General features: G+C 42.1%; 1 protein-coding gene across 25 annotated transcripts in view; it reads right to left on the bottom strand.

Moving 5' to 3' along the window:
- Positions 1-1,161: 1,161 nt before the first annotated feature.
- The window catches only part of STAU1 (staufen double-stranded RNA binding protein 1), an 88,073-nt gene continuing 72,911 nt past the window's right edge, over positions 1,162-16,323 (bottom strand). For 20 of the 25 annotated variants that reach the window (XM_082430810.1, XM_082430793.1, XM_082430799.1 and 17 more), the window contains 8 exons: positions 10,188-10,418; positions 8,898-9,041; positions 6,953-7,099; positions 5,554-5,629; positions 5,011-5,330; positions 4,278-4,400; positions 3,404-3,489; positions 1,162-2,819 (listed from right to left, as the gene is read on the bottom strand). In XM_082430810.1, coding sequence (XP_082286936.1) covers positions 2,804-2,819; positions 3,404-3,489; positions 4,278-4,400; positions 5,011-5,330; positions 5,554-5,629; positions 6,953-7,099; positions 8,898-9,041; positions 10,188-10,418 — 1,143 coding nt within the window. In that variant the 3' untranslated portion in view covers positions 1,162-2,803. The remainder of the gene's footprint in view (positions 2,820-3,403; positions 3,490-4,277; positions 4,401-5,010; positions 5,331-5,553; positions 5,630-6,952; positions 7,100-8,897; positions 9,042-10,187; positions 10,419-16,323) is intronic. The other 5 variants (XM_082430802.1, XM_082430813.1, XM_082430807.1 and 2 more) reach the window with 2 other exon arrangements.

Raw genomic sequence — 16,323 nt, 5'->3', positions numbered from 1 at the left:
AGACAGAGATGCTGCAGGTGAGTGAGCCCTCAGCAGGCGATGACAGCTACAGGGCCTTCACAGAGGCAAGGCTCGTTTGAGAGTTTACAGTGTAAGAATAGTCAAGGACATCCCATCTGTACAGCTTTCCAAAGCAACCAGAAATACATCACCTTCAAAAAAACCTCCTGTCAAAGAAACCTGTAGATCCTTCCTAACAATACCCCAGATATTAAGAGGAAATTTCCCCTTCTTGGAGTGCTGTCAATGAGGGCCAACTGGACTGCCAATTAGAAGTCATGAATTACTTCTAAGACTGTACTGTCGAGCCCTTTCCATCTTCCCTTCACAGTGTGGAGGGTCGCCGATTGGACACACTGTGAGGCAAGGAGGCGAGAGCTGGGCAGAGGCAGCAAGATCACAGGGCAGGAGAGGAGGGAGTGGCTGGCAAGGCTGGGAGATTGGCTACAATCTCGATGCTGGAAAAGGTGCTAAAAACACAGCAGGGAAGGCTGTGAAGAACCCTGAGGTGCCAGAGGTATCAGGACCAACACATGGCTTTTAAACAGATATACAAATGGGCAGATGTGTGTGTATACAGATACACTTCCTAGCTGTCCACTCAGAGGGCCCAGACACAACACACCCCTAGCAGCGAGGTCTCAGAGCACCCAGATCTTGGTTTCTAAACGTCATCTATCACTAAAGAGGATCCAGGCTTCTTGAAGAAATGCTGAATCCAGGATTGGAAAGGGAAAAATGCCTTTCCTTTCACCGCTTTTATCCCTGCCATGCCGAGTCCCCTTCTACCCTGTAGCATTTTTCCATAACCTGCTCACTTTCGGTGAGCAATCCACAGGCTGGTTTTATAGTGAACCACCTTTATGAGCATATTCTAAAATTAAAAAATAGAAAACCACCAGCCCACTCCTCAGCCAGACTAGAATGCAACACCTCACCTTTACTCCTCCGAGCGCGAGCCCGCCTGAGGGAAGTGACCAGGAAGCCTCTCTCCTCCTCTCGGTCATTTCTTTGGGTGACAATGTCAGGTTCAGATGAGAGGCGCCTCCCTTCACCCGGGCGCCCACTGGCCCCTCACTGGCAGCAGTGCCCCCCACGCCATGCTTCCATGCCCTCACATCTTCCCTTACTGCTTCAGTTACTGCTCAACAGGACCAAAAATTCATTAGTAGCTGTTTATTGATCAATGGTTTGATATAAAGTTATTTCAGAGCTTCAGAATTTTGCCCAAATGGAATCACAAGCATTACAAAGTTTTTTTCTTAAAAATAAAAAAAGGATAGGGGGCAGGTTGGGAGGGACCAACCTAGCAGTAGTGGCATTTAAGAATAAATTAACAAAAAAAATTTAGTATTACTATTTATTGGTGACAAACACTAAGTTTTACTTACATTCCATGGGGAGAAAAAATTCCAGCGTAAACAATGAATCGAAGCAGTACTTAACTCGCAAGGCTACCGTGCTTTTCATCTGGACCATATGCAGGACCTCGCTGCACACATTTCTGTGCACAGCAACACGACATCAAAAGCAACACAGTTATAGAGATAAACATGGGTCATTCTTTTCAGCCCTACATGGAGATGTAATCAACAGTATAAAGCACTCAAGGAAAATCAATCTGCAGTTGTAGATGTGCTACATGGAGATCATATCCTGTAGTGTAGTGAAAGCTATGTGTCTTCAAGAGTCATATATATATATATATATATATATATATGTACGTATATATATATATATATATATATATATATACACACACATATATATACACACACAATTTAATAATCTTTAAAACAAAGATCAAAGTTCATTTGTTTTAAGTCCTGTTCCATTAACAAAAATAAAATAGAAAAGGAACCAAATGATCGTTTAAAGTTTAAAATTCCTAAATTGTCCAATTTATACAACTATGGGAGACTTCATCAAGGTTTCTGAGAAGTGCAGGACTGTTTCAGCTAAACCAGAGGGCACACAATTTGCATCACTGAAATGGTCCTGGGTTAGTCCAATGAGATAAAAATGTATAACCACATACACACGGATATGATCTTTGCCGGTTAGATTACTGATAAAGTCAGTCTCAGACAAGTTTCTAAACTGTGCTATGTAACTAAATACAACTGAGAAACTCTCAAATGAAAATTTTATATAGTGTCATTTCAATCAAAAGAAAATAATGAAACTAAGAATACGTATCTCTTTTGGAAGAGAGCAGTGGTGACGGTGTGGGTACCGCGGTAGGTGTGGGCCAGAGCACGCCAAGAAGGTCAGCTCAGGCTGAGTAGGAAGCATTTGATTTTCTCTGGTGCTTTCAGCTTTGGGGCCAGACTAAGGCCTCTCTCCAGCGTGGTGTCCAGGGTTTGTCCCAAAGTGTTTGAGTGAGCCAGTTTGAGAAGGGGTCGTGCTTTCTGTTTCTTCTTTCACACAGCAAGAAGAAAAAAAAAACAACAACGAAAAAACCACCCCCAAAAAACAAAACCAAAAAAACACCCCCCACCCTAACCAAGCGCTAGGGTGCCTGGGGCGTGGACCCGCTGGTTTCCCAGTGGCGCTGGGGTGCCTGGCAGGCCCGCCCGGCCCCCAGCAGCTGCTGCCGCGTGAGGAGAAGCCATAGCACAGGCCAGTGGCCATGCCGCTGCCTCCTCGGGGCCCCGCCTTCTTCACCACTGCTGTTTCCAGTCCTTTACCCATCGTGTCTCTCGGCCCACTGGAGGTATCAGAAGTTCCAAATTTTCAAAGCAGTTTCAGTATTTTCAGTATATATGTTGGGATTTTTCAATGGTTCATGGCCAGATAAGGTTCAGCACCTCCCACACCTTTAAGGAAGAAAAAAACCAAAAATGACCCAAGTTTTGAAATTTAAGACAATTAAGCCATGTTAAAAATGAAACTAGCAGACATCGAGAAGTCCAATAGTTCAGGCCCCAGTTTATGATAACTGGATTAAGGTCTTCCCAGAATACACCATCAAGTGAAAACAGCAAAGAGGAGAATGGGTATGTAGTATGTTATCTCTAGGAGGAAAAGGAAGAAAATAAGGAAAGAAATGTATCTGCATAAACAAACATACAGGAAAGGTACACAAGAAACTAATACAAATGTGATCTCTGGGTGGGGTGAAGAGAATGGTATGGATGAGGACTGCATGAGGGCAAGATGTAACACTGTGGACACCTTTTAAAATAATTTTGACTTTTGCACCATGTGAATGTATTACCTATTGAAAGCTTAAAAAAAAAAAAAAAAAAAGTAGAGCTCTCTGCCCAAACCTTGGAAACCTTTCAGGGCAAAGGGACAGAAAGTGACTAAGACAGTATTTCACTACTAAGTTGAGCAGACAATTTGAATTTAACGCAAATGAGGAACAGAACTGCCTTTCCATGTAGATCAGCTCACTCACACAGACATTGGTCCATTTCCTGTTCTTGGCATCTCTGTATTTTGTTGGTCCAACTCAGACAGCAACTTTAAAATGTTCAGTGCAGCCTAGCAGGAATGAAAAGGGAAGTCAAACCACGGCCACCGCTCAGGACCACAGTATACGACACTGAATAGCGAGTCGAGGGCTTCTCCTACTGCCCAACAAAACAAGTGGTCCCACTAAATAACCCTTTCATGTTTGAAGTTTTAATTAAAAATGTAAATTAAAAAATGTTATCCATGGTTACCTCACTGAATCACAACCTCTGTTAATTTTATTATATATTGCCTTCTAATATTTTTAACCTGTGGTCACCAGACTGTACAAATTTTATATCCTGCTTTAAAATAAAACCTTATCATGTTTCCATGTTAGAATTAGAATACATTACCCTCGGTGACATTAATATGATGGGGACATTATATTACATCAGGTGAATATACCACAGTTTATGTCAATTAATTTAATCAATTCATTTTCTTCGTTTTAGTATTTCTTACAATAATAATTTCATCTGAACAGAACACCAAAACAAGGGGCTTTCTAAGTTGCCAGAACTTGGGCCTGCAATTCCTTGTTCTGGTCAGAGATGAACTGAATACAGATCTGGAGGCGTTCCAGGATCCAAGTCCGCCTCTCAGGTCAGCAAGGGAAGAGAGGAGAGGGGTTGGCCAAAGCCCATGAGTTCTGATCAACAGAATGAGAAATCAAGCCAGTAATCTAAGAAAAGTCTTCAGAAATATGAAACCTATAAAACAATCAACTGTTCTCGAAGTCTACAGGAGAATCCTTTTCCTGTCTTTCTGAGGCCAGCAACAAGCTGGAGCCAGGCCCACCGTGTGGGGTAACATACCATATCGTGGCAGGACTCCACATCCTTTCCGATACCATGGCTGATCAGGGGCGGCTGAGAGGAGCAATTGATAAGAGATACAAATTCGTTCTTGTTGTTCTTGGGGAAGTCTTTGTATTCAACCTAAAGGGGAAAAGAAAACTGAGGCAAGGATAGGAAGGCGGGGAGTACGAGCGGGGCACAGGGCGGCGGCTCTGGGCCCAGTGAACAGAGATGACACCTCTCCCTGGTCCCAGCCTGACTTGTCTACACCAACTCCTACTCAACACGCACAAGAGACTCACAGTGGGGTCTGCTGCTAAGGGGCACTGAGGGCTGCAGGCAGGATGCCAGGGCCCCAGCTTCCAGAATCTTCCAGGAACCTAAATGTCTACTCAGAAACCCTGGTCTGGAAGAAGCCATGTCCTTTCCTAGCAGGTAGAAAAAGGGCCAGCACAATGAATCTGTTCTCACTGAAGTCTAAATTTGTAACTATCACTGGATTCGAGGCTTTGTTATTACAGTTGGCCTGGATTTTTAAAAATTACCAAAGGTTGAGGATATTCTCTTACCATCCAGGGTTCTAATACTTCCCGTGTCTCCTCCCTTCCTCAGGACCACTCTTTACCATGCTTCCCCCAACCATCCCCCTAGACAAAGAACTTGATTTTAAAAAACAAGGTACTTAGTACTGAGAGAAACCAGAGATGACCGCACTGAGGTACAGACCACACAGCTCAGACCCAACAGTTACCTGGAATCCCTGGACTCTGGAAAGATAGTCCAACTGCTCAGAGGGTCTCGTGAGAGGTCCATGGGGTACGTGGCCTGAAGAGATGTTATTCTTTAAAATGGTCTCGGCTGTAGGCGAGGTGCCCCCATACAACAATTCACGGGCTATCATGGCAGTTACCGTGGCCTTGGCAGGGTTCGGAGCTACCCTGGTGAACTCTCTGGTGTGATGCCCTTGACTGACTCCTACGGCCTGGGCAACCTCGGGCACCATGGGAAGAATTCCAGCAGGCAGCTGCTGATGACTAAGATAAGGCATCCTGAACTCATCCTCTTTATTGCCTGGGGAGGGACATGCAGACAAATCAACTCAAGTCCACACATGCCGCATGGAGAGATGTTGTAAAACCCCACGCTGGCCCTCCCCCAGCACACACAACAGCACAGGGGTAATGCAGAACCAAGCACTGAACACTAACTCATTACCTAGGTACCTGCTATTACCAGGAACCATGCAAAGCCCAGAATCACAGTCAGATCAAGACAATATTAACATCACACTTACTAGTCCCATTTTCATCCCCAGAGCCAGGTTCAAAAAACGTTACTTTTCTTCCATCCCCTGGTTTCTTTATGGGTGTCTTTAAAAAAAAAAAAAAAAAAAGGCCATGAGCATCAATCAAACTGTTGAAAAATTAGTTCCTTCTGTCCAAAACTAAACAAACTCCAACCAGCACTAATCCTGGTTTACAAACTTTTAAACTATGAGGGCACTAGCAGGAAGGCCCTCTCCCAAGGCCCCCCCACTGGTCTGCTTGTGCCGCCAATGTGCCCACAGCAGAGCCCCCCTGCTTTCTCCCAAAGCACACTCTCAGCCACGTCAGCCTGTCCGCGAACAGCATCTAAGGGATGGGGCCTCTGCTCTGTGCTCACAAGAAGAGCGGGGAACGTTTAACCAGAAGGAGCCTGAAGATGTTAGATTGACAGAGCTGACCAAGAAGGAAACTTTTAGGTTGATGCTAAATAATTAAATAAACAAAGAATATTTCCTGGAGCACATGTCCAACTAAAAGATAAGGTGACATATCCAAAGATAACAAATGTAGGGGGAAAATGTTACTAGATAAAAATTTTGCCAAACACAAAGGTCTCCCTTCTGAGAAGGCAAAGGTGCCTATGATGCTCTGTAAGATTTTAGAATGAAAACCCCCAAAGCCAAGTCCAGGATCTCTACAGATTCTCTGATGAGTGTCTGGGATCCCAGTTATTAACTATGTGGTCACAGCTGCTGCCATTTCTCTCTGCTGACAGGACTGACAGACACGACTGAATCAGTTCTGGTGTTTTCAAGTTTATCCTGAAAGGACCATCCAGTGACTGGAAACAAGGTCGGCCAAGGCTTTCATTGAGGGTACTGCTTACCAACCTCGGCAGAAGTGCAATTTTCAATATGGGATCATTTTTGTCTAATGTTCAATTCATAAAGAGATAGAAATCCCAAATCGAAACTATGGATTTGGCCCTGACTCTAATATCACACTGTCTCAGTGTCCCAAGCATGTTCCACAACTAACAACAGCCTAAGGCTGATGAGTCTTTTATGCAGGACTCACTCTAAGAGCACAAATGATAGAATCACACACTCATTAATTTCAAGTCCAATTAATTACACATCATCCCACAAAAGGAGAGGAGCGAGCTGCCCTCCACCAAGCATCCCAGACCACAAAGATACTGAAACAGTAACGACTTAACCCAGCACCACGCTTGGAGCCATGGACATGCAACTCCCCTTCTGACCACATTATAATGAAGCAAATGCTAGGACCCTGCTCAGCAGGGCTGCTTTACTGCCAGGAGGAGGAAGCCTTGTCCGGAAGCTTAGCCCTGGAGGAGTCAGAGTCCTGAGGTGAGAAGGTCATCTTGCAATTAGAGAGCAAGGACACAGAGCCCTGAGCAGTCACCTTCTCCTCTGATTTGAGGGCTGGTTTGGTGGGCTGAGCCTGTGGGACTTTGAAACCAAGGATTTCCAGCATGTTCTCGGCTGCATTGCGTTTGGCCACCTTCTTATTGGTGCCTGATCCTTCTGCAGTGTGGTTTCCCACCTTCACCTGCGTAAAGAAGGCAGAACTCAGATCAGGGCTTAACCCTTTAGAATAAAGACTGGTCAGGAACTGAAAAGAACTCAGAATGGTCAGAAGATGGATGGCTTAACAGTGGTGCCCTGGAGCTGGCTTGGACCAGCCTGTGAGAGCCCATTATGAAATCCTGAGGAATTTGGAGAGGTGGTGTTAAAGGTAGCTATTATTATACACTAAAGAATATAAGCTTATAATTAAACAAATTATTTTAACAAACAGAGGTAATGAATACTTCAAATTCATCACTTCCTAACTGGACTCCATTTTACAATTGTCTATGCTTTTGAGGTTCTTTACACTTGTGTGTGTGTGGTGTCAATATGCAGCTACACATCTCTTTCCAACTCAGACGGAAAATGGCCACAGTGAGAGTACTTACACCACAGAAATCTGCAACTACTACTTATCAAGGATTAAGTTATACTGTTGATTGTCTATTCTTAAGCTTCAGTGATGGAGAAAAGGTTAATAATGCAGATTAAGCTTTAAATTGTTGTAAAGTCTGCAGCCATGACATAACTAATACAAAAAACTGAAACTTCCAGTCTTGGAAAATTATTATCTGATTCAGCAAAGAAGCCATTCATATTGTTTAAATGAGTGAAGTTCTGACATGTCTTTGTTGTTAATGTAAATAAAAATATCAACCAGTACTCATGCTAGTACCACAGTTATTCAACAATGACAGGAGCAAACCTCCTTGCTGAACCTGAGAGGAATAAAGAATTCACATGAGTCTCATTCTGTAACGCTGCTATTGGTGACTGTCACACTGGTTACAGATGTATGAAATTTACAAGAGTATTACATATTTTTTTTAAATTGTATGCTACGCTTCCTATCAGTAAAATTTATAATATACACATATGTACATATAATACGTGTGCATATGCGTGTATAGTCTCTGCACACACTGCCTTCCCCTAAGAGTTGGCTGTTAAACATACTCCAGCACACATCACTGCTTACCATCCCCTTCCAAGCTGGTCTTGACCGCAGACCAAAACCAAAAGCCCTGTGTCACAGAAGAGTCAAGGAAACCCTCCCTGGCCTGTGAAGAGGGGCCTGAGGTTGAATCCCAACTGGGCATCTACCAGCCGTTTGATCCTAGGCAAATTACTGAGCCTCTCAACAAGCTGCAATTTTCTCTTGTACATGGAAGGATCACTACTCTTCCTGCCCTCTGACTGCAGAGGTGAAACACACCAGGCTAACTGATGGTGCTTTATAAAGCTGTAAACTGCTATGCAGAGTGAAGTATTCTGTTTTTCACCAGAAAACACTGTTAAATTCAAATTACAAATTCAGCTGCCCATGTGAATAACTGTTTAATAAGCTAAGTGCATGGAGAAACACTCTGTACAAATCTAAAGTGTAAACCCAACCCCAGACTCCAGATTCTACAGAAGGATGAGGAGGAGCAGAAATAGATCCTTTATATAATTTATAAAACTTCTGAAAAGAACAATATTAACCTTCAAGAAGTAACAAAGAAAAAAAGTTACCCACGATTCCCCCACTCCTCTCAACAGGCGCAGTGAGTCCAGGCTCCTACCTGTCGATACAGCAGCACGTGTGCTGTGCAGACAAGCTCGTTTTAAGGCATCAGATTAGTGCAGGCAACATGGTCTAATAACAGTAACATTTGGTGGCAGGGAGTGCCCACTGGACCTGGCCTCCTGGGGAAAGGTGTCCGGCCCCTGGACTACCTCAGGCTCTGAGACAGGAGGCGGTCAGAGAAGGGCCGCCCACAAGCCGGCTGACCCACCTGCATCACAAACTCCCTGCGGCGCGGGAGGCCTCGCTCAGTGAGGAGGAGGTACTCTGGCTCCTTCTCCTTTTTTGCCTGCTGGATCTGGGCCAGTCTGCTAATCGGGTTCATCCCCTGGCCGTATTCCGGGCTGCTTTGTAGCTGAGGAACAATGAATGTAGAAACCATGTGCCATGTTAGTCATAGAAAGGACCTTGCCAATTCAGAGACCAGGACATGACAGTTGATTACTTCTATGTTGTTCTAACGGCTCAGAATTAATCAGATCTTTTTTAAACCTTTTTTTAATTGAAAGATGCCTAATGATTTTCTATGATCGCTCTGAGGTGATTTTAAGGTCTTCTTAGCAAACCAACATCACCATTCACTACGAGTAGGCAAGCATCATTGTAATGTCTGCTTTTGAACAATAAATGTCAACATATGATAGTAAATGAAGAGGTAGAAAAAATATAACAAACTCTTTCTAAAACTTCCCAAAAGTCTACATTATAAGGATGGGTTCCCAGCTTTCTTAACAATGACTCAAAATCCAGAAACCATTAAAAAAAATATATTCAAGCTATTGCCATGTGGAAAGAACCTAAAAATCCCACAGTTACTTCCTGGTGGCCACCTTCCGTGCCAGTGAATCCTTACCCACTTACCAATTTCGAGGATACTTTAAGTGGAAAAAGGGAACTGCCAGAGTATGCTAACTTTCACACATACAGAATGCTAAATTGTGTGTGAGAAAAACTTGGATTCTGATACAACATGAAACTATACTGACAATCAGAACGGATCCTGGCGTTCATAAATGTCCCCGAATGGACCCCTGTCCCTTCTTTGGGAGGGTGAGGGATAGTATAATTTTTGATAGGTCCTTTAGCGTGACTCAAAAATAAGAAGAAGGTGTATACGTCTGACTCCTACGCCTGCCCCAGACATCTCCCCGCCCAGGAATCTCCTGCGCGTTCAGAACCGCGCACTGGGCAATGAGACGGAGGCAGCGCAATTTAACTATTCTCCCCGCAGATGGGCAGCGCGGCGGCCAACACACAGCTCCTCCCTGTGATGGCACCCAGACGGGCGTGGCCGCCTGCAGAGGCCTCCACTGAAGCCGGCACAGTGTCCCTGTCGTTGCCTAACCCGGGACTCCTGTGAGGGCAGCACAAGGTGGCCCCCGTAAAGGCTCTCCGAGGCCGGGCCTGTGCCTGCCAGCTCCCGCCCTCTTTCACCAGCCTTCTAACCCCCCAGCTGCCTCTGGGCCATGAAAATGCCCTCTTCATTCAGGAAAGTCCTTACCCTGACTATGGATTTTGTTTTCTTTTTGATTCTGGGCTTCACTCGCTCAACTGTAGGCAGGGGCGGTAACTTCTTCAGCTCCTCAAGAACAGCTATAGCAGCATTTTTCTTTGAAATCTTCTTGCTCTTCCCTTCACCTTCCCCCACAAACTCCCCAACCGACACCCTGGTCACAAAGCTCTTCATGTGGGGTGGGCCACTCTCCCGGGCAACCTGTTTTAGAGGGAAAGACTGAGTGAAAGCGTGACAGACACTCATTACCAGCTGCACGGCACACTGGTTAGCACACTACTTCACACGAAACACAGGAAAAGGGGAATTGAGGACAAGACTCATTAAATGAAGGGAGTGTAAACACTGATAATCCTGAACACTTTCTCTTCCCACTTCTTTTTTTTCCCCCAAACTTGTTAATGTTCTCAGGTCTGATGAGTCCAAAACAGACATGGAATAGGGAAACATGTTCTACTCCCGCCCACCCACGGTCACAGACTGTCCTGAGTTTAGTGAGCTCCCCTGTAAATGGCAGAAAGGAAACTGGCCCAGCAAAGCCCAGAAATAAATGCAGCACACAGAGTTCAAGTTTAATATTTGCGCTGAGCTGCCAGCCAAGATTGAGCTTATTAAATACTGGCTGCTCTACAGCTGTAAAAAGGAATAAGAAAATCTCCAAGCACATAAAGTGATTTCCAGTACATAGTAACTGAAAAAAGCAAACTGCAAAAGAGTGTACAAAGGGTGGGGGGATGTTAAATCTATGTATACATATACACACACATATAAATAGACACACAAGTGTGTGTGTTTATATGCTTATTTTTGCAAAAAGAAACTCAGGAAGGATAAAGCAGAAACCAATGGAATCAGTTTCCTACAGCAGGCGGGAGGGATTGGGGTAGAAAGGGGACGAGATGACACTTCTGAATATATCTTTTTGTGTAGCTTTGACTCTTGGAACCATTTAGTATTACACATATTAAATATATAAGAATAAGTCAACAGAGATGGGGGAAAATACTAAAATGGAATGTGAACAGAAACCTAACTGTAATTAAAGTGATTACATAATCACGCAGAAGGAAAATAATAATCAAATCCAACCTACATGAGCCAAGATACCCTTGAAAAGAACAACTGAGTTAGCAGACTTACACTGCCAGATTTCAAGACTTTCTGTAAAGTTACAGCACCTACAACATCGTGGTATTGTTTAAGGATAAACCAAAAGATCAATAAAACAGAACAGAATGTAGAAATAGACTTGCACATAGACAGTCTTTTGATTTTTGGCAAACACACCAAAGCAAATCCAAAGTCTTTTTTTTTAATGACATTGGAGCAACTGGATATCCACGTGGGGAAAAAACTGAACCAAGATCCTAAACTCAACCAAAAACAAAAATTAACTGAAGCTAGAACACTGACCCAAACATGACCCTAAAACTATAAAGCTTTGACACTGACCCTAAAACTATAAAGCTTTCAGAAGAAAACACAGGAGAAAACTTCATGACCATGAGGTTGGCAAAGAATTCTTGAACACAAAAAACACAAATTAGAAGTCCTCAAAATTAAAAACTGCTCATCAAAAGACAACACTTAAAAATTAAAAAGGGAACTCATAGAATGGGAGAGAATATTTGCAATATATGTACCAAACAAAGGAATTATATCCAGAACATTTAAAGAATACGTACAAGTCAATAATAAAAAGACAAATATTCAATTAAAAAAATACTTCAACAGGTACTTTTGGCAAGGATGTGGAGCAAGTGGTGGGAGTATAAATTGGTACAATCACTTTGGGAAATAGTTTTGAGAATTTTTATAAACACCTACCCTTTGACTTAGCAATTCTGAGTGCACATGCACTCAAGAAGACTTATCAACCTTATTTATAATGGTTCCCAACTATCCAATATCTATCAATAGGACAATGGATAAATTAGAGTTTTATATTCATACACTGGAATACCACTCAGCATTAAACTACTGATACACATGGATAAGACTTAAAAGCATTCTGTTAAGGATAAGAAACTCAACACCCAACAATCCATATTATATCTTTTTTTTTTTAACATCTTTATTGGAGTATAACTGCTTTACAACCTTGTATTAGTTTCTGCTGTATAACAAAGTGAATCGGCTATACGTATACATATATCCCCATATCCCCTCCCTCTTGCATCTCCCTCCCACCCTCCCTATCCCACCCCTCTAGGTGGTCACAAAGCACCGAGCTGATCTCCCTGTGCTATGCAGCAGCTTCCCACTAGCTATCTGTTTTATGTTTGGTAGTGTATATATATATGTCAATGCTACTCTTTCACTTCATCCCAGCTTACACTTCCCCCTCCCCGTGTCCTCAAGTCCATTCTCTACGTCTGCATCTTTATTCCTGTCCTGCCCCTAGGTTCATCAGAACCAGTTTTGTTTTGTGTTTTTTTAAGATTCCATACATATGTGTTAACATACTGTATTTGTTTTCTCTTTCTGACTTCCATATGACCCAGCAATCCCACTACTGGGCATATACCCTGAGAAAACCATAATTCAAAAAGAGACATGTACCACAATGTTCACTGCTGCTCTATTTACAATAGCCAGGACATGGAAGCAACCTAAGTGTCCATCAACAGATGAATGGATAACGAAGATGTGGCACATATATACAATGGAATATTACTCAGCCATAAAAAGAAATGAAATTGAACTATCTGTAGTGAGGTGGATGGACCTAGAGTCTGTTATACAGAGTGAAGTAAGTCACATTATATCTTTTTATTTATACGAAATCTAAGAACACAGAAAACAAAATCTATAGTGATTACAGAAAGCAGCTTCTTCTGGCTGGAAAGGAGCACAGGGACTTATGGAGGTTATGATAATGTTCTGTATCTTGATCTGGGTAGTGAATCATGGGTTTTTACACATGTTAAAATTTAATGGGCTGTGCACTTAAGATACATACATTACTGTATAATAGACTGTTAGCACAGGGAAAAAATAATCCAAGCAAGTTAGGAAAACAATGCTCTGAATATACACATTCAGTGTAAAGATAAAAAGAACTGCAAAGATAACTTAAACTTGGACTTCCTTGGTGGTGTAATAGTTAAGAATCCACCTGCCAATGCAGGGGACACGGGTTCGAGCCCTGGTCCGGGAAGATCCCACATGCCGCAGAGCAACTAATAAGCCCGTGCGCCACAACTACTGAGCCTACATGCTGCAACTACTTAAGTCCACGCGCCTAGAGCCCATGCTCCGCAACAAGAGAAGCCACTGCAATGAGGAGCCCTCACACTGCAACGAAGAGTAGCCTGCTGCAAGTAGAGAAAGCCCGCGCAGCAATGAAGACCCAACGCAGCCAAAAATTTAAAAAAAATTTTTTTTAATTAAAAAAAAAAGAAAATGTTATTCAACTGGTAAATGCATGAATAAGTTGTGGTACATCCATACAGTGGAACATTATTCAGAAATAAAAAGAAATGAACTACTGATAGGTATAACATAATGCAGATTTTGAGTCCATATGTTAAGTTAAAAAGCCACACAAAAGGCAATATACTCTTGCCAGTAGATCTGTAATCTTGTAATCTGGAAAGATCACAAATTTCCAAATGGACAACACTGAACGCACTGTATCTGGCTGGCCATTTGTTAAAAGGTGAGAGGCCTGAGGGAAGGAACAGTACAAGGAACTTTGGCCTTTGTTATCATGATTTACAATTATGGAAAGGTCATGTCTGGGTTGTGTTTTCTAAGATGGCTTTATATTTTTATGTGCTCCCTCCAGGCTTCTCAAAATGTTATTACTCATCCCGTTAAATAAATAGATAAAGGGAAAGCCCAAAAGGGGAAAAAAAAAAAAAAGACAATAAATTCTATAATTCCATGTATGTAATATTTTGAAAAAGAGCAAAACTGTAGGGACAGACATGAGATCAATGGTTGCCCAAGGCTGAGGATGGAGGGATGGGATTGACTGCAAGGGGACACAGGGGAAACTTTATGGGGTGAAAGATGTTCTTTATCTTAATTGTGGTGATAGTTACACAACCATACCATCAAAACACATCAAATTACATACTTAAATAGGATGAATTTTACTTTACGTAAATTATACCTCAAGAAATCGGACCGCTCATCCCCCCCCCCCACCAAAGAAAAGCTGATAGAGGCATATCAAAGGATACAGGAGCTAGCCTGAATGGCAATTTGAACATCAAAATGATTAGCAACAATAATGGAGTAACACTTTGAATGCATCTATACTAATATAAATTAATATAAGGCAGGAGGAGATTTTCTTTGGACATGCAGAAAATCAATGTATGACATCCACCACAGTAATAATTGGTGCTGGGAAGAATCATCAATGACTGCTAGAAACACTGGGGAACTCTGTAAGGGCATAGCCTTCAAGCATCTCCCCATAGGTTATGGATTAACTATAAATGGAAAGGAAGTCTCCACAGAGTGGCACACATCTGGTGTAGGCAATGAAACTAATATCACTAACACTCGGATAAAATGACATCATGTGCTGCTGAGAAGAACCAACATTACTTCTGTAGTGTTCCCTGCCAAAAAATGCATAACCTGAAACTAATCATGAGGAAACAATCCGACAAACCCAAATTGAGGGCCATTCTACAAAATAACTGACTTTTAAAAATACCAATATCATATATACAGATTGCCAACAAACACATGAGAGAATGCTCAACATCATTAATCATTAGAGAAATGCATATCAAAACTACAATGAGATATCATCTCACACAGGTCAGAATGGCCATCATCAAAAAATCTAGAAACAATAAATGCTGGAGAGGGTGTGGAGAAAAGGGAACCCTCTTGCACTGTTGGTGGGAATGTAAATTGATACAGCCACTATGGAGAACAGTATGGAGGTTCCTTAAAAAACTAAAAACAGAACTACCATACGACCCAGCAATCCCACTACTGGGCATATACCCTGAGAAAACCATAATTCAAAAAGAGTCATGTACCAAAATGTTCATTGCAGCTCTATTTACAATAGCCAGGACATGGAAGCAACCTAAGTGTCCATCAACAGCTGAATGGATAGAGAAGATGTGGCACATATATACAGTAGAATATTACTCAGCCATAAAAAGAAACAAAATGGAGTTATTTGTAGTGAGGTGGATGGACCTAGAGTCTGTCATACAGAGTGAAGTAAGTCAGAAAGAGAAAAACAAATACCGTATGCTAACACATATATACGGAATCTAAGAAAAAATAAAAAAAGGTCATGAAGAATCTAGGGGCAAGACGGGAATAAAGACACAGACCTACTAGAGAATGGACTTGAGGATATGGGGAGGGGGAAGGGTAAGCTGGCACAAAGTGAGAGAGTGGCATGGACATATATACACTACCAAACATAAAATAGATAGCTAGTGGGAAGCAGCCGCACAGCACAGGGAGATCAGCTCGGTGACCACCCAGAGGGGTGGGATAGGGAGGGTGGGAGGGAGGGAGATGCAAGAGGGAAGAGATATGGGAACATACGTATATGTATAACTGATTCACTTTGTTATAAAGCAGAAACTAACACACCACTGTAAAGCAATTATACTCCAATAAAGATGTTGAAAAAAAAATACCAATATCATAAAAGACAAAAAAAAAAAAAAAAAACGCTGAGGAACTGTTACAGATTAAAGGAAACTAAAGAGGTGCATCAGCTAAACGCAACGTGTGATCCTGTACCAGACTCAAGACCAGGAAAATACTTTCTCTAAAGGACATCATGGGAACAACTGGCAATACGTGAATCTAGGATGTATATTAGGTGACAGTATTACAGCAATGCTAAATTTCCTGTACTGACAATCAGATTATAGTTATTTTAAGATAATGTCCTTGTTCTTAAGAGACACATACTGAAATATTAGGAGTCAAAGGGCATGATGTCTGCCACTTGCTCTCAAATGATTCAGCAGAATAAAAAATAGAAAAATATGTACATTTACAGAGAAAAAAAAGCAAATGTGCTAAAATGTTAACCACTGGTGAATCGATGTGAAGGATACATTCACTGCCCTATGCTTGCAACTTTTCCATTGGTCTGAAATGTTTCAAAATAAAAAGTTGAAAA

This window comes from Balaenoptera physalus (assembly GCF_965194825.1).
Source record: "Balaenoptera physalus genome assembly, chromosome: 16".
Lineage (NCBI taxonomy): Eukaryota > Metazoa > Chordata > Mammalia > Artiodactyla > Balaenopteridae > Balaenoptera > Balaenoptera physalus.
The sequence above is the reverse complement of the archived record's forward strand: the minus strand, read 5'-3'. Positions and strand labels throughout refer to the sequence as shown.